Below are 25,399 nucleotides of genomic sequence, written 5' to 3' on the forward strand. Positions count from 1 at the left end.
TCCAGGTCTGCCTGGTTCGGCTGCAGTTAGGTACATTCACATGCAAAAGCGTCTGCCGCAGCCTGGGTGGGGCGGGGTCTCAGGGAGTCAGAGGGCGGAGAAAGCGGCCATGGCCGATTCTCCGCCCGGAGTCGCGCGTCTCAGTGTTCCGGTAACGGCTGCAAGCACCTCTGAGGGAAAGCCGCCCTCAAGTTCGCTCGCTGCCGGACAGACCAGCTTCTCCCCGTATAAGACCTGGGTCCCCAGAGACTTCCCAGAACCGGAGTTCAGAGCCGTCGGGAGTTTGTGATTCAAAAAGACAGCCGCGTCCTCAGGCGCCACCCCCTTTCCTCGCGCGCGCGCGCTGCCGTACCTCTGCACTTCACCTCCACAGCGCCTCTGGCTCTCAGCGTCCTTTTCTTTCCTTCTAGTTGTGGAATTTACACTCAGCCAGCCTTCCTGTTGTTCTGGATGATGTTTGCTCAGTCCTTTGCGGTAATTTTCAATTGTTGTGTGAGGCGATAATTTCCCGGTGTTTACCTATGCCGCCATCTTAGTTGCTCTCAGCTATATCACTCTTCATTTCTTCTTGGTTCCTACATAATTTGTTGATTTTTTCATCCATTTCTTTTTGATTCTTACATAAGTTGTTGATTTTTTCATCCGTTTCTTCTTGCTTCTCGCATAAGTTGTTGAATTTTTCCTCCATCTGGTTTATGCATTCTAGGACACTTATTCTGAATTCTTTTTCTGTCATGCTGAATGCCTCTGTTTCACTTAGCTGCTTTTCTGGCGAGTCCTCCTTTTCTTTCCTTTGGGAGTGTCTTTTTCTACCCATGTTTGATCTCACTGACATATCTGGATGTTATGTCATTCAGGGGCTGCTCCTTGGGTGGCAGTGGCTCCTCGGGCTGTGGTTGATCCTTGGGTGGTTGTGGTAGCAGCTGCTCCTCAGTTGGCAGCAGCTCCTCTGGTGGGTGCTGTTCACAGCTGTGGTGGCTCCTCTGGCTTGTGGGAGGAGGCTTCACACACAGCTGCTGTTCCTCAGACAGAGGGTGTACTGATCACGAGGCTGCTGTTCCTTGGATGGAGGCGGTCTACACATGCAGCTGCTACTCCTTGAACTGGGGTGGACTGCTCACATGGCTGCTGTTCCTTGAATGGGGGCTGGCTGCACACTGCTGTTGTTCCTATGATGTGTTGGGCTGCTTGTGGGGCTAATGCTCCTAGGACTTGGACAGGTTGATTGCAAGTCTGCTGCTCCTCGGACGGGGGTGGGCTGCTTGCGAGGCTGCTGTTCTTTGGATGGGCATGAGCTGCGCGCATGGCTGTTCCTCCTCAGATGGGGACGTGCCACTCACCCGGCTGCTGCTCATCAGATAGGTGCAGGCTGTTGTGGCTCTGCTCCTTGGACTGGTGCGTGCTGCGCAGGGCTGCTGTTCAGGGCTGCCGCTCCTCGGACGTGGGTGGTCTGCTCATGTGGCTGCTGCTCCTCGGACTGGGGTGGGCTGCTGCTGCTCCTCGAATTGTCCCGGGCCACTCTCAGAACTCCTGCTCCTTGGATTGGGCAGGCTGCTCGTGCGGCTGCTGCTGCTTGGACAAGGGCAAGATGCTTGTGCAGCTGCTGCTCCTCAGACTAGTGCAGGGTGTGCGCAGCTGCTGCTCCTTGGATGGGGGCAGGCTGTGCAGGGCTGCCACTCCTCAGGCGTAGGAAGACTGCTCGTGCGGCTGCTGCTCCTCGGACAGGTCAGACTGCTCGCATGGTTGCTCCTTCTCGGACGGGGAAGTGGGCCGCTCACACAGCTGCTGCTCCTTGGAAGCCAGGCCACATGAGGCTGCTGCTCTTAGGCTCGAGGCAGGCTGCTCACAGGGCTGATGCTCCCTGCACAAGAGTGCGCCGCTGCTCACGTGCCTGCTGCTCACGTGGTTGAAAAAAATAATGTGAAAAGAAGTAGGAAATAAAGGAACAAACAAAAAAAGAACAAAGAAAAAAGCAAAAAAGAAAAAAAGAAGGTAACAAAATAATAATAAAAAAATAAAAATGAAAAATTGAGATGTCATTCCTTTGGGTGGCTTAAGTTCCCAGTTTTCTGGAATGTCTGTGATTTTTTGTTGTTGTTGTTATTGTCATTGCTGGGATTGAAAGCCCCTCTATAGGCCAGACCCTGTTAACTCCCAGGGACTAATCATATTATTTTAGTCCTTCATCTCATTCAGGGTGGAATCTGGGTGTGGCTGTATTCCTTGCCTGGGGGCTAGAGGGAGGGATGGGGTTATAACTTTAGGAGAAAATGGCTGCCCAGGTCCTGGGCTCAGGGGTGACTCAGCACTCAATTTGCTGCCACTTCTCCTGGCCCCCCTTCTCTCCCCAGCCTCTCCCCAGATTCCACTCGTCTGCACCTTCTCCCGCTCCTCAGCACGGGTGAGTGTCTGTATCCGAAATGTCCTATGAACAGGGTTCAGTAAAAACAAACAAACACCGGCTGCAGAAACGGGGGAGACTGAGTCTCTGAGCTCCTCTCTTACCGGCACTGCATGGTCTGGTCAGCACTTCAGGCTGCCTCTTTTAGGCTCAGTCCTCCGTTATTATGGAAACCAGATCTCAAATCCCCCAGCGCCAACAGTCCCGCGGATCTCTTTTCCACAGTCAGGAGCTGTGCCTGTCCCAAGAGACGCGGCTGTGTGCAGCGCAGTCTCCCTCTGACCCTCAGGGCTCAGAGGTCTGGGAAACTTTCTTGCCCAGATCCCTGGTTTTTACCTTTCCAGGGGAACTCTGCCCTTCCCAGCTGCAAACTGTCTCACCAGCTGAGTATACTTTGCCAATTCAGGGTGGGTGTTATTAGTTTCAGCTGCTCACTCCATTTGCTCCATGACAAGCCCTGGGACGCATCTGCCTATTCCGCCGCCACCTTGTCTCCTGTTTTCTATCCAGTATTTCAGAAGACTCCTGCTTTCCCACTCTCTCCCTACTTCCTATATTTTCTTTGTTCCTCAAAGCTCTGACCACTCTCCCTCCCAGTCTAATTCAAATTTCATCAAGATAGAATCTTTCAGATTCTTATCTTCCTGTGATCAGATGAACAAACCTACCTGTATCTGCCCTCACTCTCTCCTCTTCCTTATTATGGTCTCCCCTTCCTCTTTCTATCTTTTGCAACATAAAGCTCCCCTGATTAATTCCTCTTTATCTGTAAGGTGTTCTCTAGACACCGCCATCTTAAGACAATAAAGCTGAACAACACTCCACTGACCCACCTTCCCCAGCAGCTTCTGCCCCTGTTGGTCTCCCATGTCTCACCTGTACTTTACAGCTGAGGGAGAATGAAGGGAGTGTGAGGCCTGAAGGCCAAACTGCAGGGGGTTCAGGCACATCTGTGGACCTCTGGTCTAGCAGATGTATAGGGGCAGAGAGTGGAGGCAGGTCTGGAACCCCTTTTCTCTCTGCTCCCAGGAGACTGACTGAGGGTGGGCCCCATGAAGGAGGGTGTTGAGAGCAAAGTGAAGGGAAAATGGAGAGGAAAACAGGAGCAAGACCAAAAATGGGGTTTGTGAGCCAACATATATCCCAGTCTCATGGACACTCCTCCAAACAAAAACCCACTTCTCCCTTTGGCCAACATTCCTACCTGCTCCCCCTTCCACCATGGATACCCGAGGGCCGCAGCATCATTTGTGGAGGCCATACCTCTCCAGACTTCTTCAGGGACCAGATGATATCCTGCAAGGCCCTCAGCAGCGGCTTCACCTGGTACTGGATGCCGTGTTTGGCACAGAGATTTCACCAGGGGGGCAACCTTGTGGAAGTTGTGCCAGGGCATAATGGGAAAGAGGTGGTGCTTGATTTGGAAGTTGAGGTGCCCGCTGAACCAGTGGTTGAAGGAATACTCCACATTATAGGTGGCTGCCAGTTGGTTGCTGAACCAGTCCTGGTAGGGCTTTTGGTCATTCTTCATGAGGATGTGATTCATCTGCTTGACCCACACAAACCAGTGGCTCTCCAGGAACCTGATGAAGTTGAAGAAAAGGATGGCTCCCAGGACACCATAGAAAGGAATGTAGGTGAAGAAGAAATGAGTATAGTAGCTGATGGCCCAGGCCAAATCCACCCAGTCTTTTCAGACTGTTGTGGTCATAATGATCTGGTACTAGAAGTACTGTATTTTTCCATGTATAAGACACTAATTTTTTTCTAAAATCGTTAGACTGAAAATCGAGGAGCATCTTATACATGGAAGTCAGCTGAGAAGGGAGCCGTGGGTGCATAGCTGCCCATACCTTGTCAAACAGGATTTCTCCAATCACAAACTTTATTGTTACTGATGTTAGCTGATGCCGTAATTGGAGGTGAAGGTGGAGAGTGCACAGATTCAACAGGGACCAGAGCTTTCTGAGCCCATAAAGATGTCAAAAAATAAAAAGGTAAATACCGGTAAGCGATTGTCTTACTCTTCAAAATTCAAACTGAATGTAATCAGCTATGCAAAAGAGCATGGAAATTGAGCTGCAGAGAGACAATTTGGACCTCCTCCCACTAAATATGATCAGACAGTGGAGAAAACAGGAAGAACAACCCCTTAAGATGCCAAAAAAGAAGAAGGCTTTTAGAGGAAACCAGCAAAATGGGAAAACTTGGAGCAGAGGCTTAAGACTTGGATTGTGGAGCAGCACCAGAGTGGCTTATGTGTGTCACCCAAGCTTATTCAATGTCAGGCAAGAATGTTTGCAAGTGAAATGAACATTGTTGATTCTATAGGAAAGGCGAAATGGTGCTTCAATTTCATGAGAAGAGAAGGATTGGCCATGCGAACATGAACAAAGTTAGCTCAGAAAATGCTATTCCTATGTCATACAACTTAGGAAAAAATATGATTTTGAACCAAGTCAGATTGCAAACATGGATGAGATAGATGCCTCTCAATTTTGATGTGCCTGCCAACGGAACTGTTGATGTGAAAGGAATCAAAAGAGGCAATCAAAACAAGTGGCCATGAAAAGACACACTATACTTCTGTGCTTTCATGCTGTACAGATGGTACTAAACTGCCTCCAATGCTTATTTTTAAGAGGAAAACATATCCTAAAGAGATAATAATACCACCTGGCATTATTGTGCAAGTTCAATAGAAGGGATGAATGAATGAAGACATTATGGCCGTTTGATGTGCCAAGGTTTGGTCCAGAAGACCTGGGGGCTCTTAAAGAAGCCAGCTCTACTTGTCTGTGATCAGTTCTGAGCACATTTAACAGAAAAGACAAACAGATTTTGCAAACACACCTAGCAGTTATTCTGGTGGACTTACAGGTCAGCCACAGCCACTAGATGTTTTAACCAACAGGCTATTTAAAGCCCTGATGAGAGAAGAATGGAGTGGATGCAAAAAGCAGATGATAACTTGACATTGACAGGAAGAGTGAAAAAAACAACCATTACCGAGGTCTGCAATTGGGTCCTAAACACATGGTATGGTGTCAAATGAGAGTGATTGTGAAGTCCTTCAAGAAATGTGGAATCAGCAATGCCATTGAAAACCTGAGGATGATCTCACATATGTAGACAGTGACTCAGAAGACAGCAGTGATAAAATAAAAGTTGAAGAAATTGATTTGTCTGGGACTAATAGTGATGAAGAAGAGAGCAGTGATGCAACAGAGGCTGAATAAAGTGATATTCTGTATAATATCATAGTACTAGTATATAAACATGACCTGTCTTTTTTAAAAAATATATTTTATTGATTTTTTACAGAGAGGAAGGGAGAGAGATAGAGAGTTAGAAACATCGATGAGAGAGAAACATCGACCAGCTGCCTCCTGCACATCTCCTACTGGGGATGTGCCCACAACCCAGGTACATGCCCTTGACCAGAATCGAACCCGGGACCTTCCAGTCCGCAGGCCAATGCTCTATCCACTGAGCCAAACCAGTTTCGGCAACCTGTCTTTATAGCTACAAATTTCTGCCTTAACACTGTTTTTGCCACATCACTTAAGTTTTGGTATATTGTATTTTTTTCATTCATCTCTAAGATTTTTTAATTTCCCTTGTGATTTCTTTTCTGATCTGATTATATGTTTAATTTCCTCAAATTTGTGAATTTTCCAGTTTTATTTCTGTTGTTGATTTCTAACTTCATCCTATTTTGGTCAGAGATAATACTTTGTATGAAATATGCCATTTTAAGTCTGTTGAGACTTACTTTTGTGGTGTAGCTTATGGTTTACCCCAGAAAATGTTCTATGTGCACTGGAGAAGAATGTGTTGTTGTTTGGTAGAGTGTTCTGTGCATGTTTGTTAGGAATAATTGGTTTATTGTGTTGCTTGATATATTTGTTTCCTTACTTATCTTCTGTCTGAATGTTCTGTACATTATTTACAATGGGGTGTTGAAACTCCAATGCTTATTTTAGCATTGTCTCTTTCTACCTTCAGTTCTGTCAGTTTTGCTTCATATATTTTGTTAGTCTACCATTAGGTGTGTAAATGTTTATAATCATTATAACTTCTTTCTGTGTTGAGGCTTTTATTACTACATAATGTCGTCTTTATTTCTTGTAACCTTTCTTATTTAAAGTCTATTTTATCTGACGTTAGCATAATAACTTCTGCTCTCTTTTGGTTGCTGTTTGCATGGAATAACTTTTTGTACACTTTCATTTTCAATCTGTCTTTGGATCAAAAGTGAGTCACTTGTAGGAAAAATGTAGTTGAATCACTTGTTTTTTAATCTACTATGCCAATCTCTATTTTGGTTGGAGAGTTTAATCCATTTATGCTTAAAGTAATGATAAAGAGGGACTTCTGCCATTTTACTTTTTTTTTATGTATACCTGATACCTTTTGCTCCTCATTTTCTGCATGACTGCTGTATTGTGTTTTCTAGGTGGGAAGAGACATTCCTGGTGCTTTATACTCTGCAATCTTCCTAGAGTTCTCTAGCAATCAATTTAGTCAGTTATAATATTCAGCTACTCCTTTTAGTTTCTTCAGCTTGTTCCCCTTCTCTCTTTTACTTTACCCTTTTCCTATTTCTTCTAATTCAGTGAGGTTTTAAAAACACTTTGGAGCTAACAGGCTCTTTTAAGAATTTGACGAGAGGTTAAGATGGCAGCTGGCAGGATGGTAGTGAGGGAGAGAGTGTGAGTATATTTCACAGACCTAGTACAAACTCTCCAAAAATTCATCTGGAATAAAAAAAGAAATTGACCCAAGCCATTATGCTCAATTAATATTTGACAAAGGAGGCAAGTGCATACAATGGAGTCAAGACAGTCTCTTCAAAAAATGGTATTGGGAAAATTGTACAGGTACAAGCAAAAAAAAAAAAAAATGAACGTAGACCACCAACTTACACCATACACAAAAATAAACTCAAAATCGATAAAGGACTTAAATGTAAGATGGGAAACCATAAAAATCTTAGAAGAATCCACAGGCAGCAACATATCAGACATTTGTTGTAGCAATATTTTTACTGATAATGCTCCTAGAACAGTTGAAACCAAGGAGAAAATAAACAAGTGGGACTACATCAAAATAAAAAGTTTCTGCACAGCAAAAGGAACCATCAACGAAACAACAAGAAAGCTCACTACATGGGAGAACATATTTTTCCAATCTTATATTTGATAAAGGTCTAATCTCCCAAATTCATAGGGAAGTCATACATCTTAACAAAAGGAAGATAAACAATTCAATCAAAAAATGGGCAAAGGACTTAAATAGACACTTTTTGAAAGTGGACATTCAGAAGGCCAAGAGGCATATGAAAACATGCTCAAAGTCACTAATCATTTGAGAGATGTTAAATCAAAACAACAATGAGGTACGATCTCACACCTGTCAAAAGGGCAATCATCAACAAATCAACAAACAACAAGTGCTGGAGAGGATGTGAAGAAAAAGGAACCCTCGTGCACTGCTGGTGGGAATGCAGACTGGTGAAGCCACTGTGGAAGACAGTATGGAGTTTCCTCAAAAAATTAAAAATGGAACTCCCATTTGACCTAGTGATCCCACTTCTAGGAATAGAAATCAGAAACACCAATCAGAAAGGATATATGCACCTCTATGTTCATAGCAGCACAATTTACAATAGCTAAGATTTGGAAACAGCCTAAGTGCCCATCAGCAGATGAGTGGTTTAAAAAACTGTGGTACAGGCTGATCGATGTTTCTCTCTCATCGATGTTTCTAACTCTCTATCTCTCTCCCTTCCTCTCTGTAAAAAATCAATAAAATATATTAAAAAAAAAAAGAGAAGAATCAAAACAAAAACAAAAAAACAACAACTGTGGTACATCTACATAATGGAATACTATCCTGCTGTAAAAAAGAAAGAACTCTTACCATTCAGAACAGCTTGGATAGACCTGGAGAGCATTATGCTAAGTGAAATAAGCCCATGGGAGAAATTTAAATATCACATGATCTCACTCATTTGTGGAATACAATGAACAACATAAACTGATGAACAAAAATAGATTCAGTGACAGAGAAGCATCAAACAGACCGTCAAACCTCAGAGGGAAGGCAGGGGATGGGGGGTGGTCAGAGATTAAAGGGTTTATATGCATACATTTAAGCATAACCAATGGACACAGACACTAGGGGGGTAAGGGCTTGTGCGAGGGGGGGGGGCGGCGGTGGTGGGAGTGGCCGGGGAAAGGTCAATAGAGGGAAAAGGAGACATATGTAATACTTTAAACAATAGAGAATTTTAAAATAAATAAAAGTAACAGAAAAAAAAGAATTTGAAGAAAAATACATATGCCTTTCTCCCTAGAAAAATCTATATACACAATCACCCTAAATAAGCAGACAATTCAAAGGTCCATAGGGGCCCTGAAAATCCACATGGCCCTCTTGAATACAGCCCCTATTATAAAAATGCATCTCTACCATCATCCTTTGGCACTCTGGGCAGAAGATATCTACCATTAACAAGATACTTACTAGGAGACTGGTGAATGGAAACTGTCTTCTCAGAGATTTGTAGGTTATCTCTGAACATAGCTAGAAAGGCCTCTTTCCCGGAATATGAACTCATGATACCATTCCATGTTTATTCAATTAATTGCATGCCACTAACTTTGAACGTGTATGAGGTAGTTATTTATACCTTACAATATAAGCTTGTGATTACCTCTAATTTGTAACACATAGGTATAACAGACTAGTTTTTAAGTGAGGACAATTTAAATTAATAAAATATATACATCTATATGTGTGTATGTTAAACCTGGTTTCTCTTTAAGAAATCAGTACAGTAATAAGACATGATATATACATATGCCAATATTGATAATAAGTCAACTATCTTCTAGATGGATCTGTTTATACACTTAAATAGCACTTATTGTTGTATTAATTACTGCTGACAAAAAGTGTTATAAAAGTCATCAAGAAAGCAGTATTCTTTTAAGGAAATTAAGTATTCCATTGGCAAGTGTGTTCAAGTTCTAAATTTAGTTAGTAAACTCTTAAAGAAGGGACACCAAGGTATATTTATGCTGCTCATGGATTAGAGGGTCAAAACTGATAAAGTTGAAAATTTAAAAAGAAAACAATAATGAAACAATGATATTCTGTCATGGTGAATGTTTCTGGAATGGGACCTTCCAGAATGGATGAGTGCTACCTGACTCCTGGACTAATTGCTGTGTACAGCTTGGTAGGTGATGTAGGCTTTTCTTAGCCACATTGACCAAGAAGCAGTACTCAGGGATCATTCACAGGTTCTAACTGTCCAGTGCTTAGGCATGGTCACTGAGCAACCAACAACATACCCATTTTAAATAGTATCTTTTGAGTTTTATTTTCACATCATATCATATAGTAACATCAACATATTTTTTTATCCAAAAATGATGTTTATTGAAAAAAATAGTGAGAAGAATGTTATTGTTTTCTATCTTTGCAAATCTCTTTAATGGCTGATTTGATGGATAACACTTGGATTCTCATACTCACTTTTGCATACAGTCTGTTGTGATATGTTGTTTGAGTTGAAGTACATGAGAAAATCTAATGACTCAGATATGTAGTTGAGAAAGAGAGGACCTTGTAACTCACATGAAAGGGACTCTGGGACTCAAGGGGTCCTTGAGTCACACTTTGAGAACCACTGTCCTATAAAGTAGTTTGGAAGAACATATGAGTGGTGAGATTATTAGTGATCCTACTTGTTTCCTTTTTCACTTATATATTCCACAACAGAGGTGGATTACTTGTTCAATTTATAAATGAGAAAGGAAGAAGCATGAGTATGTTGAGGAAAGATTTTGGAGGCCCTAGAGACCGAGGCAGAAAAGTTTATATTTTGGAAACCAAAAAGCAACTGTAATTTCTTAAGCAGGCAAATGACCTATTAAAATTGTATTTAGCCCTGGCTGGGTGGCTCAGTTGTTGGAGCATTGTCCTGTACAACAAAAGATTGCGAGTTCTATTCCAGGTCAGGTTCAATCCCTGGTCAGGGCACATACGGGAGGCAGCCGCTCCATGTTTTTCTCTCTCTCACATTGGTGTGTGTGTGTGTGTGTGTGTGTGTGTGTGTGTGTGTTTCCCTCTCTCTCCCTTCCTCTCTCTAAAAATTAATAAACATATCCTCAGGTGAGGATTAAAAATTGTATTTGGGAAAAAATGGCTGGAATTAGAAGAGAAAAGCTACTTTATAGCTTGTCTCAGTAATATAGGTGAGTAGTGAGGTGGGCTATGCCTCAGATATTGGTGTAAATGAAGAGAAATTTTCAAAATTTGCAAAAACAGATCCAGAGACAGAGAAGCATCTATCAGACCGTCAAACTCAGAGGGAAAGCAGGGAAGGATGCAGGGGAGGAGGGGAGATCAACCAAAGGACTTGTATGCATGCATATAAGCATAAGCAATGGACACAGACACTAGGGGGCTGAGGGCATGAGCAAGGCGGGGGGGGGCGGCAATAGAGGGATAAGGACACATATGTAATACCTTAATAAAGAAAAAAATAAATAGAATACTAAATGGAAAAAAAGAGTTAATAAAATGTACATTGCCACAAAAACAATTTTTCACAGAAATTTTGAATGCAGAAATACCAAAACTTGAATATCTATATATATAATACCCTAATATGCAAATAGAATGGTGGAACAACCAAACAATGGAACAACCAAACAACTGGTTGCTATGACCACCAGGGGACATGTGCGGAAATGGCATGCATCGGCAGCAGGTGGCAGAGCACAGAACATGGTGGGCATCAACCTTGGCAGGATGGTGGAGCAGGTGAGCAGGGGCGCCAGACCAAGATGGGGCGCCAGTCGCTGTCATCAGGGTGAGCCTCTAGCGGTTACTGAAAATTCTTTGCTCCCATGTGTCGAGGTCCTGATGGGTGCTCACACCTGCTGCCGGTGCTGGAGCTACCACTCACACCCACTGCCAGTGCCAAAGCCGCTGTTCACACCCACTGTCGGCAATGGCCCCACTCACACCCATTGCTGGTGCCAGAGCTGCTGCTTGCACCTGCTGCTGCCACCTGGCACAGGCTCCGGCCGGCAGCCAGCATCTAGGGAAGGAAGGCCCTGGCCAGCAGCTGGAAGGCCCTGATCGGCCCTGATTGCTGGCCAGGCCTAGGGACCCTACCCATGTGCAAATTTCGTGCAACAGGCCTCTAGTAGGGAATAAAGGAGAGGAGAGAGTTAAGATGACTGAGTTTTCAAGTCTAAAACATTTGGAGAATTTCTCCCTTACGTTGAACTTTAACCTTTTCTGAAAATTATTGTTATTAAGTTAACTGAAGTCTTGTCTTATTTTTCAGAGTTTGCCAGTCCATTCTAGGGCTCAGGAGAATGTCAACATGCTTCCCAACCTGCATTTGTCACAATGACTACCAGAAGAAAAGGAAGATCTATGACATCCCCAGAGAGTTACTTGCTGCTCGCTTCCCTTAAGCCCTGCAGGCACTGAAGGGCTGTCTGTCCAGTTCCTGTTTTCACCGGACACCTGCAGTCAACCTCTTATGCACTCCAGCACCCCCATCAGCTCTCTCTTCTCCTTCACCAGTCCAGCAGTGAAGAGACTGCTAGGCTGGAAGCAAGGAGATGAAGAGGAAAAATGGGCAGAGAAGGCAGTAGACTCTTTAGTGAAGAAGCTAAAGAAGAAGAAAGGAGCCATGGATGAGCTGGAGAGGGCTCTCAGCTGTCCAGGGCAGCCCAGCAAATGTGTTACCATTCCTCGATCCTTGGACGGGCGGCTGCAGGTGTCCCACCGCAAGGGTTTGCCTCACGTTATTTATTGCCGAGTGTGGCGTTGGCCTGATCTGCAATCTCACCATGAGCTGAAGCCCCTGGAATGCTGTGAGTTCCCATTTGGCTCCAAGCAGAAAGAGGTGTGCATTAACCCCTATCACTACTACCGTGTGGAGACATCAGGTCAGTTTTCTTCATGATATGGTGTATTTTAAAAGTTAAAGAGGTGTGTCCCAGTTGATGGAGAGTTATGGGGCATAAGCAATACAAGGACCACCCCAATCACCAAAAAAGGAGATGGGGGAGGTTCAATTTTGAGGAACTAATCCACAGTTTTGTAGTCACAAAAATCTAGAATTTTCATTTCAGCATATATGTCAACTCTGTGATTTTGAAAATGCAGTTTTATATGTTTTGGAGTCATCATCATCATGTTCCTCTCTATATATTTCTTCTTCTTCTTAAAGCAGTTCCTTTAACATTATTTGCAATGCTGTTCAATACTGATTTGGTGATAATGAGCTCCTTTAGCCTTTTTGTTGTTGTTGTTTTTTGTTTTGTTTTGTTTTGGTCTGGGAAGTTCTTTAATTTTCCTTCAATTTTATTTTATTTTATTTTATTTTAGTTAAGGTATTACAAATGTGTCCTCATTCCCCCCATTAACCCCCAACATCCCCCCACCCTGCCCCGCAAACTCACAATCCCATCCCCCTGTTGTCCATGTCCATTGGTTTGGCTTATTAACATGTATACAAGTCCTTCGGTTGATCTCTTCCCCTTACCCCCTCCCTCCCCTACTTTCCTTCTGGGGATTGATAGCCTGATCACTGTTTCTCAGTCTTTGGATCTGTCCCTTTTCATCAGTCTCTGTTGTTCTCTATAATCCACAAATGAGTGAGATCATATGGTATTTATCTTTCTCTGACTATTTCACTTAGCATAATGCTCTCCATTTCCATCCACGCTGTTGCAAAAGGCAAGAGTTCTTTTTTGTTTTGTTTTTTTTACTGCAGCATAGTATTCCATTGTGTAGATGTACCACAGTTTTCTAATCCACTCATCTGCTGATGGGCACTTAGGCTGTTTCCAAATCTTAGCTATGGTGAATTGTGCTGCTATGAACATAGGGGTGCATATATCCTTTCTGATAGGCGTTTCTGGTTTCTTGGGATATATTCCTAGTAGTGGGATCACTGAGTCAAATGGGAGTTCCATTTTTAGTTTTTTGAGGTAGCTCCATACTGTTCTCCACAGTGGCTGCACCAGTCTGCATTCCCACCAGCAGTGCAGAAGGGTTCCTTTTTCTTCACATCCTCTCCAACACTTGTTGTTTGTTGATTTGTTGATGATAGCCATTCTGACAGGTGTGAGATGATAACGCATTGTCATTTTGATTTGCATCTCTCATATAATTAGTGACTTTGAGCATGTTTTCATATGTCTTTCAGGCTTCTGTATGTCCTCTTTTGAAAAGTGTCTATCTAGGTCCGTTGCCCATTTTTTTTATCGGATTGTTTATGTTCCTTTTGTTAAGTTTCATGAGATCCCTGTAAATGTTGGAAATTAAACCCTTATCGGTCGTATCATTGGCAAATATGTCCTCCCATGTAGTAGGTCTTCTTGTTGTTTTGTTGATGGTTTCCTTTGCTGTGCAAAAGCTTTTTATTTTGATGTAGTCCCATTTGTTTTTTTTCTCTTTAGTTTCCATTGCCCTAGGAGCATTATCAGAGAAGAAATTCCTTCGGAATATGTTTGCAATTTCGCTGCCTGTGGATTCCTCTAGTATTTTTATGGTTTCCCGTCTTACGTTTAAGTCTTTTATCCATTTTGAGTTTATTTTTGTGTATGGTGTGAGTTGGTGGTCTAGTTTCATCTTTTTGCATGTATCTGTCCAATTTTCCCAACACCATTTATTGAAGAGACTGTATTGACTCCATTGTATGCTCTTGCCTTCTTTGTCGAATATTAATTGGGCATAGTGGTTTGGGTCGATTTCTGGGGTCTCTATTCTATTCCATTGATCTATATGCCTGTTCTTGTGCCAGTACCAAGCTGTTTTAAGAACAGTGGCTTTGTAATACAGTTTGATATCTGGTATTGAGATCCCACCTACTTTGTTCTTCTTTCTCAGGATTGCTGCAGCTATTCGGGGTCTTTTTTTATTCCAGATGAATTTTTGGAGCGTTCATTCTAGATTTGTGAAATATGCCGTTGGTAATTTAATGGGGATTGCATTGAATCTATAGATTGCTTTGGGTAGTATGGACATTTTGATGATGTTGATTCTACCAATCCATGAACACGGTATTTTCTTCCATCTGTTTATGTCTTCCTCTATCTCTTTTTTCAGTGTCCTGTAGTTTTTGGCATATAAGTCTTTTACCTCCTTAGTTAAGTTTATTCCTAGGTATTTTAATTTTTTTGGTGCAATGGTAAATGGATTGCTTCTGTAGGTTCACTTTCTGTAAGTTCACTATTGGTGTAAAGAAATGCCATGGATTTCTTAGCATTAATTTTGTATCCTGCTACATTGCCGAATTCATTTATTAAGTCTAATAATATTTTGATGGAGTCTTTAGGGTTCTCTATGTACAGTATCATGTCATCTGCAAATAAGGACAGTTTTACATCTTCTTTTCCAATCTGGATGCCTTTTATTTCTTCTTTTTGTCTGATCGTAACGGCTAGTACTTCCAGTACTATGTTGAACAGGAGTGGTGAGAGGGGGCATCCCTGTCTTGTTCCTGTTTTTAGGGAGAATGGTTTTAGTTTTTGCCCATTGATTATGATGTTGGCTGTGGGTTTGTCATATATGGCTTTTATTATGTTGAGGTATGATCCCTCAATTCCTATCTTGCTGAGAGTTTTTATCAAGAAAGGGTGTTGGATTTTGCCAAATGCTTTTTCTGCATCAATTGATATGACTGTGTGGTTTTTTTCTCTCAATTTGTTTATGTGATGTATCACATTTATTGATTTGCAGATATTGTACCATCCTTGCATCCCTGGGATAAATCCTACTTGGTTATGGTGTATGATCTTTTTGATGTACTGCTGGATCCGATTTGCTAGGATTTTGTTGAGGATTTTGGCATCTATGTTCATGAGGGATATTGGCCTATAATTCTCTTTCATTGTATTGTCTTTATCTGGTTTTGGGATTAGGGTGATGTTGGCTTCATAAAATGAGCTGGGAAGTGTTCCTTCCTCTTGGATCTTTTGACATAGTCTGAGGAGGATAGGTTTTAGGTCTTCCTTGAATGTTTGGTAAAACTCCCCTATGAAGCCATCTGGCCCCGGGCTTTTGTTTGCTGGAAGCTTTTTGATTACTGCTTCGATTTCCTCCATAGTTATTGGCCTGTTGAGATTTTTGGATTCTTCCTGATTGAGTTTTGGAATGTTGTATTTTTCTAGGACTACGTCCATTTCCTCAAGTTTGTCTAGTTTGTTGGAGTAAAGTTGTTCATAGTATTTTCTAACAATCTTTTGTATTTCTATGGGGTCTGTTGTTATTTCTCCTCTTTCATTTCTGATTTTGTTTATTTGGGTCCTCTCTCTTTGTTTCCTGGTGAGCCTGGCTAGAGGTGTATCAATCTTGTTTATCCTTTCAAAGAACCAGCTCTTGGTTTTGTTGATCTTATGTATTGTTTTTTTGGTCTCTATGTCGTTTATCTCCGCTCTGATCTTTGTTATTTCCTTCCTTCTGCTTACTGTGGGCTTTTTTTGTTGCTCTCTTTCTAACTCTTCGAGTTGTAGAGTTAGGTCATTTATTCTCATTGTTTCTTGTTTCTTGCAGTAGAGCTATGAACTTCCCTCTCAAGACTGCTTTTGCTGTGTCCCATAGGTTTTGGATTGTTGTGTTTTCATTGTCATTCGTTGCAATGATGTTTTTTATTTCTTCTTTGATCTCACTGGTAACCCAGTCATTGTTTAATGTTTAATAGCATACTATTTAGTCTCCATGTGTTTGATTTTTCTGGATTGTTTTTGTTGTAGTTGATTTCCAGTTTTATGCCTTTGTGGTCTGAGAAGATGCTTGATATGATTTCAATTTTCTTGAATTTGAAGAGACTTTGTCTGTGACCCAATATATGGTCTATCTTTGAAGATGACAAATTTGCACTTGAGGAGAACGTATATTCTGTGGCTTTGGGGTGAAATGTTCTGAAGATGTCAATTAATTCCATCTGATTTAGTGAGTCATTTAGGATTGATGTTTCTTTGCTGAGTTTTTGTTTAGAGGATTTGTCTCGTGGTGATAATGGGGTGTTAAGGTCCCCTACTATGATTGTATTGCTGTCAATCTCTCCCTTGATCTCCTCCAGAAGATTTCTTACGTATTTGGGTGCTCCTATATTGGGTGCATATATATTTACCAGAGTTATTTCTTCTTGTTGGACTGCTCCCTTTAGTATTACGAAGTGGCCTTCTTTATCTCTTTTTATGTCCTTCACTTTGAGATCTAATTTGTCAGATATAAGTATTGCTACCCTGGCTTTTTTTACACTTCCATTGGCCTGAAAAACCTTTTTCCATCCCTTCACCATCAGTCTGTGTGCGTCTTTTTTTCTGAGGTGGATTTCCTGTAGACAGCAGATATATGGGTCATGTTTTCTTATCCACTCAGTTACCCTATGCCTTTTGACTGAGGCATTTAATCCATTTATATTTAAAGTTATTATTGATAGAAACTTGTTAGTCTCCATTTTTGTTCTTTACTGCTGCGCTCCTTCTTTGTTTCCTATTTTTTCCATTTACAGCAGACCCTTTAGCATTTCTTGCATTGCTGGTTTGGTTGTAATAAACTCCCGTAGACCATTTTTGTCTGTGAATCTCCTGATTTGACCCCCAGTTTTGATTGATAGCCTCGCTGGGTCCTGTATTCTTGGATTCAGACCCTTCCTTTGCATGACTTTGTATATTTCATTCCATTCCCTTCTTGCCTGATGTGTTTCTGTTGAGAAATCGGTCGCTACTCTGATGGGGGAATCTTTGTAGGTAACTTTCTGTCTCTCTCTGGCTGCTTTTAAGATTCTTGCTTTGTCATTGGTGTTTGCCACTTTAATTATTATGTGCCTTGGCGTCAGTCTTTTCGGGTTCATTTTATTTGGGACTCTGTGAGCTTCTTGGATTTGTGTGAGTTTTTTCCTCCCTATATCAGGGAAATTTTCTGTTACTATTTTTTTCAAACAGGTTTTCTATTCCTTGCTCAGTTTCCTCTCCTTCTGGAACCCCTATTATTAGGATGTTGTTTCATTTAGTGTTGTCCAGAGTTCTCTTAGGCTCTCCTCCTGCTTTTTAATTTTTTTTTCTAGAAGCTGTTCTGTTTGGGTATTTTTTCCTACCTTGTCTTCTAGCTCGCTGATGCATTCCTCTGCTTCTTCTAGTCTACTGTTGATGCTTTCTATTGAGTTCTTTATAGCAGTGATGTCATTTTTCATTTCTTCTTGGTTTCTCTTCATTTCCTCTTGGTTCCTACATATATTGTTGAATTTGTCTTCCATTTTTTTCATCCACCTTATGGCCATTTCTCTGAATTCTTTCTCTGACAGGTTGCTTGCGTCCATTGCCTCCATTTCGTTTAGTTCCTTTTCTGATGATGCCTGTTTTTCTTTCATATGTGGGTTGGTTCTTTGTTTCATCATGTTCTCTCTTCTCCAGGTGTTTGGTTATGTAGTTCTCTCTCTGCTGCATTGATTTAAAGGCACAAAATACAACACAACAGGGCACAACGTACAAGGCACTGAACATAAATGTATTCACGATATTAATAACCCCAAATAAACGTGACCACCTGAGCAAAGAGAATTAGGGGATAAAGAAGAGAAAAGAGAAAAAGAAAAAACAAAATGTAGTGCCGAAATGAGATTGGGAAAAGGGAGAGATGGGAAAAAAAAGTAAGAGAGAGAATGAAATAGAGGTGGGGAAGAGGCTATTTGTATGGGGAGAAAACTCTAATGGAACCGCAACTAATCCTAATGAATTCCAGCAGCAGATCCCTGGAGATTAATGCAAACTACAAACAACCACTAATATCAAGCGAGGCAAGGGTAAACAGAAGCACAAAAATAACCAGAGAAAGAAAAAATAAGCAAGCCAGAAAAATGAAAATGAAAAACAAAACAATCTCCCAAACAAGCATAAAAAAAAAACCCAATATACTCAAAATCAAGTAAACACTAGCAAAACGACAGTGAGAGAGAGAGAAAAAAATTGGATAGTGAAGAAAGATAAGAGAGAGGTGTATATGGATTTAGAGCAAGGGATTGGAAATTAGATATATAAGTAGGGTGAAATTTAGACAGTGGGTAAAAAGAAGGAATAGGGAAAATCTAAAGCAGGAATAGGGTAAGAGAAACAGGACAACAAAAGGGGAAAAGTGAGGAAGAGAATTTTGGCTTAAGGGTAAAGGTGAGATAGAGAGAAATAATGCTAAAGGAACGATGGAAATAGAGTGTAGCACACCGGGTGAGGTTTCAGCCGCAGTCTCCAACCGTCCTTTTTTTTTTCTGGGAGTTCTCTGTCTTTTCTGACTGCAGACTGTCTCGCAGCTGAATATCCTCTGCCTATTCGGCTGTATGTTACCCGTTTCAGCTGCTCACCCTTATCTGCTCCAGGACAAGGCAAAGGACACGTCCGTTTATACCTCCGCCATTTTCCTTCCCAATTTTCCTTCAATTTTAAATGATAGGATTGCTGAATAAAGTGGTCTTGGTTTCACGTCCTTGTTTTTCATGGCTTCATCCAGTTCTTTCTGGCTGAACTATTTCTGTTGAGAAATCAGCTGACAGCCTTTTGGACTCCCTTGTAAGTAACTAACTGTGCCTCTCTTGCTGCTTTTAAGATTCTCTCTTTGTAACCTTTGCCATTTTAATTATGATGTGTCTTGGTGTGGGCCTCTTTGGGTTCATCTTGTTTTTCCTTCAGCAGTTTTCTGACATTATTTCTTCAACTGGTTTCTCTATTCCTTCCTTGCTCACTTTTTGATACTACTATGATTCAGATGTTGTTATGGTTCACATTGTCCCAAAGTTCCCTTAAAAAAACAAGCAATCAGAGCAGCTAAAATAAAATGCACATTCTTTTATTTATTTATTTATTTATTTATTTATTTATTTATTTATTTATTTTGAGGGCAAGGACTCTGTCTTTCTTTTTTTATTATTTCTTAAAGTATTACAAAGAGTATTACAAATGTCTCCTTTTTCTTCCCCCTTGACATTCCCCCGGCTTCCCCTACCCCCCAGGGTCTTGTGTCCATTAGTTATTCTCATATGCATGCATATAAGTCTTTCGGTTGATCTCCTACTCTCCCCAACCCTCCCCAGGGTTCCCACTGTAGTTTGACATTCTGCTCAATGCTGCTCTGCCTCTTTATCCATTTTTGTTCATCAGTCTATAATGTCTCTTATTATCCATAAATGAGTGAGTTCATGTGGTATTTTTCTCAGCTTCCCAGGGGCCGTCTCAGTCTCACAGGGGCCATCTTAGCCTCACAGGTGCCGTCCCTGCCTCACAAGGGCCACCCCAGCCTCACCAGGGCCGTTTCAATCTCACCGGGCCGATTCAACCTCACCGGGGCCATTTCTAGTTTGGATTTCGTTTTCTACCAAGTGCACAGACTGCCTGTCTGCTGTCACTCAGCGTCCCATGTGATACTGGATCTGGTCGGCCTGCCTGTGCGTTTGCTGGTACAGCGGTTCCACGTCGCCAGCCCAGCCGTGTCCAGCTCCGGCTTCCTCCGAACCTGATTCTGCTTCTTTATTGTGTCCCTTATGTATGCGAGGAGTTGAAATCTGCATTCTGCTGGGCTGGGCTGCAAAAGCATCGGTGGTTCTCTTTGTGTCACTAGCACAGCTTGGTTGAGGATGTAATTTGAGTAGGGCGGGGTCCCCGGGAATCACCAGGGTAGGGCCAAGGGCAATGGCGTCTCTGCTTCTACTCGCCTCTCCGCAACTCAGCGACTTGCGCCCCTGAGTGCCAGCGAGCAGTTCTGTGAGACAGCCACTCTCGCTGTACAGGTCGTTGCAAGGCCGTCCCACTTCTCCCCATAGGGGTCTGGGAGCTTAGTATCCCGCCCCAACCAAGCTCAGTGGATTTGATAGTCTGTCTCCCCTTCTGGTTGAAAAAAACTGCACATCCAGTTGCAGCCAGCCTGGTGCGAGATTCTGTACCTCCGTTCTTGGAGCCTCTGCACAACCTACTCAGTCTCAAAGCTCTTCTTTCTTTCCTTCCAGTTGTAGAGCTTCCACTGGGCCAGCTTTCCCATGGTTCTGAATGATAGCTGTTTCTTTTATAGTTGGTAGTCTCGATGTTGTTGTGGGAGACAGCACACACAGGTCTGTACCTTACGCCGCCATCTTGGTTCTCTCAATGCACATTCTTTTAAATTCATTTTCTTTTAGATGCTCTGATTGCTTGTTTTTTTTTCTACATTATCTTCCAAATCACTGATTCAATTCTGTGCTTCATCCAACCTACTCTTTTATTGTTGTTGTTGTTAATCCTCACCTGAGGATACGTTTTCCATTGCTTTTTAGAAGGAGTGGAAGGGAGGAAGGGAAGGAGAGAGAGCGAGAGAGAAACATCGATGTGAGAGAGACACATTGATTGGTTGCCTCCTGCACTCTCCCTGACTGGAAATGGGAAGCAAACACACAACCCAGTTAGTGCCCTTAACTGGGAATCACTCCCTCAACCCTTTGGTGCTGCAGTCCAATTCCCTAATCACTGAGCAACACAGGCCATGGCCAACCTATTTTTTATTTTATTCCTTCTAGTGTATTCTTGATATCAGATGTATTCTTTATTTCCGACTGCTTCTTTTTTATACTTAAAAAACCTTTATTGTTGAGAGTATTACAAATGTCCCTCTTTTTTCTCTCCATTGCCCCCCTACACCCACCCTGCCCCACCCCAGACCTTCTACACCCTATTGTCTGTCTATAGGTAATGTATATCCTATATAAAAAAAGGCTAATATGCAAATTGTCCCCTGGACGAGGAGTTTGACCAGGAGTTCGACCAGGGGGCAGGGCCGGCTGGCCAACTTCCCGAGTCGCTCCTCCCCTCCCCCGCCCAGCCAGCCCTATCGCCTTGATCAGAGTGGCTGGCTGGACCCCAACCATGCATGAATTCGTGCACTGAGCCTCTAGTATGCATATAAAATCTTTGTTTAATCCCTTCCCGCTCCCCCACCGCCTTCCCTCTGAAAATGGTCAGTCTATTCCATTTCCATGCCTCTGATTTTACTATATTTTATTCCCTTTCCACTTCTCCGCCCTTCTTATCTGTCTCTATGTGGCTTCTTCTGTAAAGCCTTGGTTATAATATTTCAATTGGTTTTTCAGGTTGGTTGCTCTGTAATTTAGCTATAAATCTGATTTGGGGCTGGGAGCAAGTGGGCACAGCTTCCAGCTACTCTTCAGCCATCTTGGAATCTATCCTGTAATTTCTCCTTTACATAAAATACTCATCCTGTTTCAAAACCACATGATTTCCGAAAAAGATACAAAAGCTGTTTTCAGCTCCGTAGTTCACCCCCATATATGCAGTAATTCCTTCCACTATTTTCCTTTATGTAACACATATTAAGATAGTGTGGTATTTAAAGGGTGGCATAAAATTGAAACAAATGTCTGAAAATTCACTATGTCATATTTGCAAGTAGCAGTTGAGATGTGGAAATAAAATTTGCTGTTTAGGAATAGCTATTGATATGGATTGAATGTTTGTGTTCCCTCAAAATACTTATGTTGAAAGCCCAATGCCTAATGCATAAGGTGATGGTTTTAACAGGAGGAACCTCTGGGAGGTGATTAGGTAATGAGGGCAGAACCTGATGAATAGGATTAGTGTCCTTATAAAGAGGCTTGAGAGAGGTCCCTGGCCCCTTCTACCATGTGTGGACAGTGAGAAGATGGCCCTCTGCAACCAGGAAGAGGGCTCTCACCAGGAACCAACCATGCTGCACCCTGATCTCAGACTTCCGAGCTCCCAGAACTGTGAGAAATAAATTTCTGTTGTTTATAAACACCCAGTCTGCAGTATTTCTGTTATGGACTGCAAAGTAGTAAATACTTTTATTAAAAATGGACTAAGACAGCTAAGTTTTTAATAAAAGTATTTAAAAATATGATCAGTGCAAATCTAAGGTAACTGAGCCCCTCTGGCCAAATAACCAGGATGATACTATCAGTTTTCTATACCAATATTCACTGCTTCTGGTTTTACCCAGATAGTAAAAGTATATTATCAAGATATTTGTCTCAATAAAGAAAAACATATTCTTTCTTTTCTTTTTATGCCTCAATCTGCATGCCATGAAGAATAGAAGTATCTCCATTAGGAGTCTATGAGGCATTTTATTTATTAACTAGAGGCCCGGTGCACAAAAATTTGTGCACTCGGGGAGAAGGGGGGGGGGGTCCCTCAGTCCAGCCTGTGCCCTCTAGCAGTCTGGGACCCCTCGGTAGATAACGACCTGCTGGCTTAGGCCTGCTCCCGGGTGGCAGAGGGCAGGCCCAATCCCTAGGTGCAGCCCCTGGTCGGGCTCAGAGCAGGGCCGATTGGGGGGTTGGGGCACCACCCCCTGTCACACTCAAGGCAGGGTCGATGGGGAGGTTGTGGTGGCACCCCCTGTCACGCACAGAGCAGGGCCCATCAGGGGGTGGGGGAGCTCCCTCCTGTCACGCATGGAGCAGGTCCCATCAGGGGGTTGAGGAGCTCTCCCCTGTCACTCACAGAGTAGGTCCGATAGGGGAGTTGGGGCACCGTCCCCTGTCACACACAGCAGGGCGGATCAGTGGGTTGGGGTGCCGCCCTCTATCACCCACAGAGCAGGGCCAATCAGGGGATTGGGGCGCCACCACTGTCACACTCAGGGCAGGGCTGATGGGGAGGTTATGGCTCTACCCCGTCACACACAGAGCAGGGCCCGTGGAGGGGTGGGGGGGTTGGGGCGCCACCCTCTATCACCCACAGAGCAGGGCTGATCAGGGGGTTGGGGCGCCGCCACTCTCACACTCAGGGCAGGGCCGATGGGGAGGTTATGGCTCTACCCCGTCACACACAGAGCAGGGCCCGGGGCGGCGGGGGGGGGGGGGGGTTGTGGCCCCGCACCCTGTCACACACAAAGCAGGGCCGATCAGGGTGTTTGGGCACTGCCCCCTGTCATGCTGATCCCGGTGCCGGGAGGCCTCGCGGCTCCACTGATCCCGGTGCTGGGAGGCACATTACCCTTTTACTATACAGGGTAGAGGTCTGGTGCACGGGTGGGTGCCAGCTCGTTTGCCCTGAAGGGTGTCCTGGATCAGGGTGGGGGTCCCCACTGGGGTGCCTGGCTAGCCTGGATGAGGGGATGATGGCTGTTTGCAGCTGGTCACACACCCTTCAGGGTGGGGGTCCCCACTGGGATGCCTGGCCAGTCTGGGTGAGGGGCTGAGGGCTGTTTTCAGGCTGGGGGTGACTGAACTCCAAAACGCTCCTTTTTTCCTTTTTTTTTTTTTTTTTTCTGGGCCAGCGTTAGCTTGAGGCTTGGCTCCAGCTCTTAGGCCTCCACTCCTGAAAGTAGGTTTCTGGCCTTTGCATACAATGTTGCGAATCTGCTGGCTGAAGTCCGGCTGTATTTGTTAAAATGTTTCAAACTGCAGGCTCAGAGGCCTGCAGCCGCAGGCGGGGAACGTTGGTTTCCTCCGTCACTGAGGCAACCAAGCCTCATGTTAGTTTCAAGCTGCCTGGCTGCCGGCCGCCATCTTGGCTGACAGTTAATTTGCATATCTCACTGATTAGCCAATGAAAAGGGTAGCAGTCGTACGCCAATTACCATGTTTCTCTTTTATTAATGTAGATGGTAAGAATACACTGTAGATATCTCACATGAAAACTGAAGTCACAGAAATTATTCAAATTCCTCTTCATAAAAAAGAAAAATGAGTGTTTATTTGAACTTTGTTAACATTGTGATGAAGAAGCATCATTGAAAAGAAGCCATATGTCATTTATTACTTTGCAGCCCCGCATTTTCAGACTATTCATGAGGCAAGTCATCTTTTTATTCCTGTATATTCATATAATACATAAAAGAAAATTCAGAGGCTTATTGTGCAGGTCACTTTTTCATGGTGATGTTGAGTGTTTAAGGCCTGGTGCACAAATTCATGCACAGGTGGGGTCCCTTGGGGTAACCTGCAGGGATTGGACCCCAGCTTGTGCTCCCAGCCTTGCAGCCCTGCAGCCCTGCCTGGCACCCTGCCATCGCCTGGTGCTGCCTCCTTACCTGCTCCACCATCCCGCCTGCGAGATGATTGATTGGGGCCAGGCCTTCCCGGCTCCCTCAGTGCCTGGAAGCTGGGTGGCAGCCCTGCCACCTGCTGGTCACCATCTGCAGGGCGATTGGTGAGGCGATCAGGCCCCCACTCACACCTGCTTTGGCCTGGTCCCCACTAACACCCACCTTGGCCTGGTGCCGCCTGCTCACTTGCTCTACCATCTCGCCGCAGTTTTGCTCTCATCAGGGCCCATCAGGGCTGGCAGCGCCTCCACTGCCACCTGCTGCCAGCACTGTGTCACCAACGCCCACCGTGTTCCTCGCTGCACCCTGGTGGTCAGCGCACATCATAGCAAGCAGTTGAACCCCTGGTCAAACAATTTGCATATTAGGCTTTTATTATATAGGAGGTCATAGGTAGTATATACAAATGTGACTTTTAAAGGGGGAAGGAATCATTTGTTTCTCTGCTACTCTTACCTGTTGTGGTTTAGTTTCCAACTTTCAATTCACCTGTTTTAGTTTGTATTCTGCATGTAGAAGTGAGAATTATTACTTGTTAAGAAAGAGATAAATGTATTATGGTAAGTAAATGGTAGATTTTGTAATTGATATTATTGTTGTCTGTTTACTTGAAAATATTTGCTTTTCATGAAAGTTTGTATCAATACTTGCAGGTGGTAAGAAATTGATAGTGTGATTAAAAACAAGAGATACCCCATCCATCTTCAGGAGCAACCTCTTTTAATCATTCTTGGTTAGTTCTTATTCTACTTCCCTGTATTATTACTAAAAATTATGGAGGTAACTCTATATACTGTGCTTATACATTGGTTTCCAAAATTTATCACCTTAAGATAATTTCATTGATTCTAATATAAAAGATGAGGATTTAGTTAATTTACATTGCCTTCTTTCTCCCTCTTC

At 43.1% G+C, this 25,399-nt stretch overlaps 1 protein-coding gene and 1 pseudogene across 1 annotated transcript in view; one reads left to right on the forward strand and one right to left on the reverse strand.

Moving 5' to 3' along the window:
- The window catches only part of SMAD9 (SMAD family member 9), a 98,321-nt gene that overhangs the window by 17,368 nt on the left and 55,554 nt on the right, over window positions 1-25,399 (forward strand). The window contains exon 2 of the mRNA XM_036297795.1: window positions 11,775-12,387. Coding sequence (XP_036153688.1) covers window positions 11,976-12,387 — 412 coding nt within the window. The 5' untranslated portion in view covers window positions 11,775-11,975. The remainder of the gene's footprint in view (window positions 1-11,774; window positions 12,388-25,399) is intronic.
- On the reverse strand, window positions 1,681-6,837 carry LOC118650528 (annotated as a pseudogene).

This window comes from Myotis myotis, unplaced genomic scaffold (assembly GCF_014108235.1).
Source record: "Myotis myotis isolate mMyoMyo1 unplaced genomic scaffold, mMyoMyo1.p scaffold_m19_p_3, whole genome shotgun sequence".
Classification (NCBI taxonomy): Eukaryota; Metazoa; Chordata; class Mammalia; order Chiroptera; family Vespertilionidae; genus Myotis; species Myotis myotis.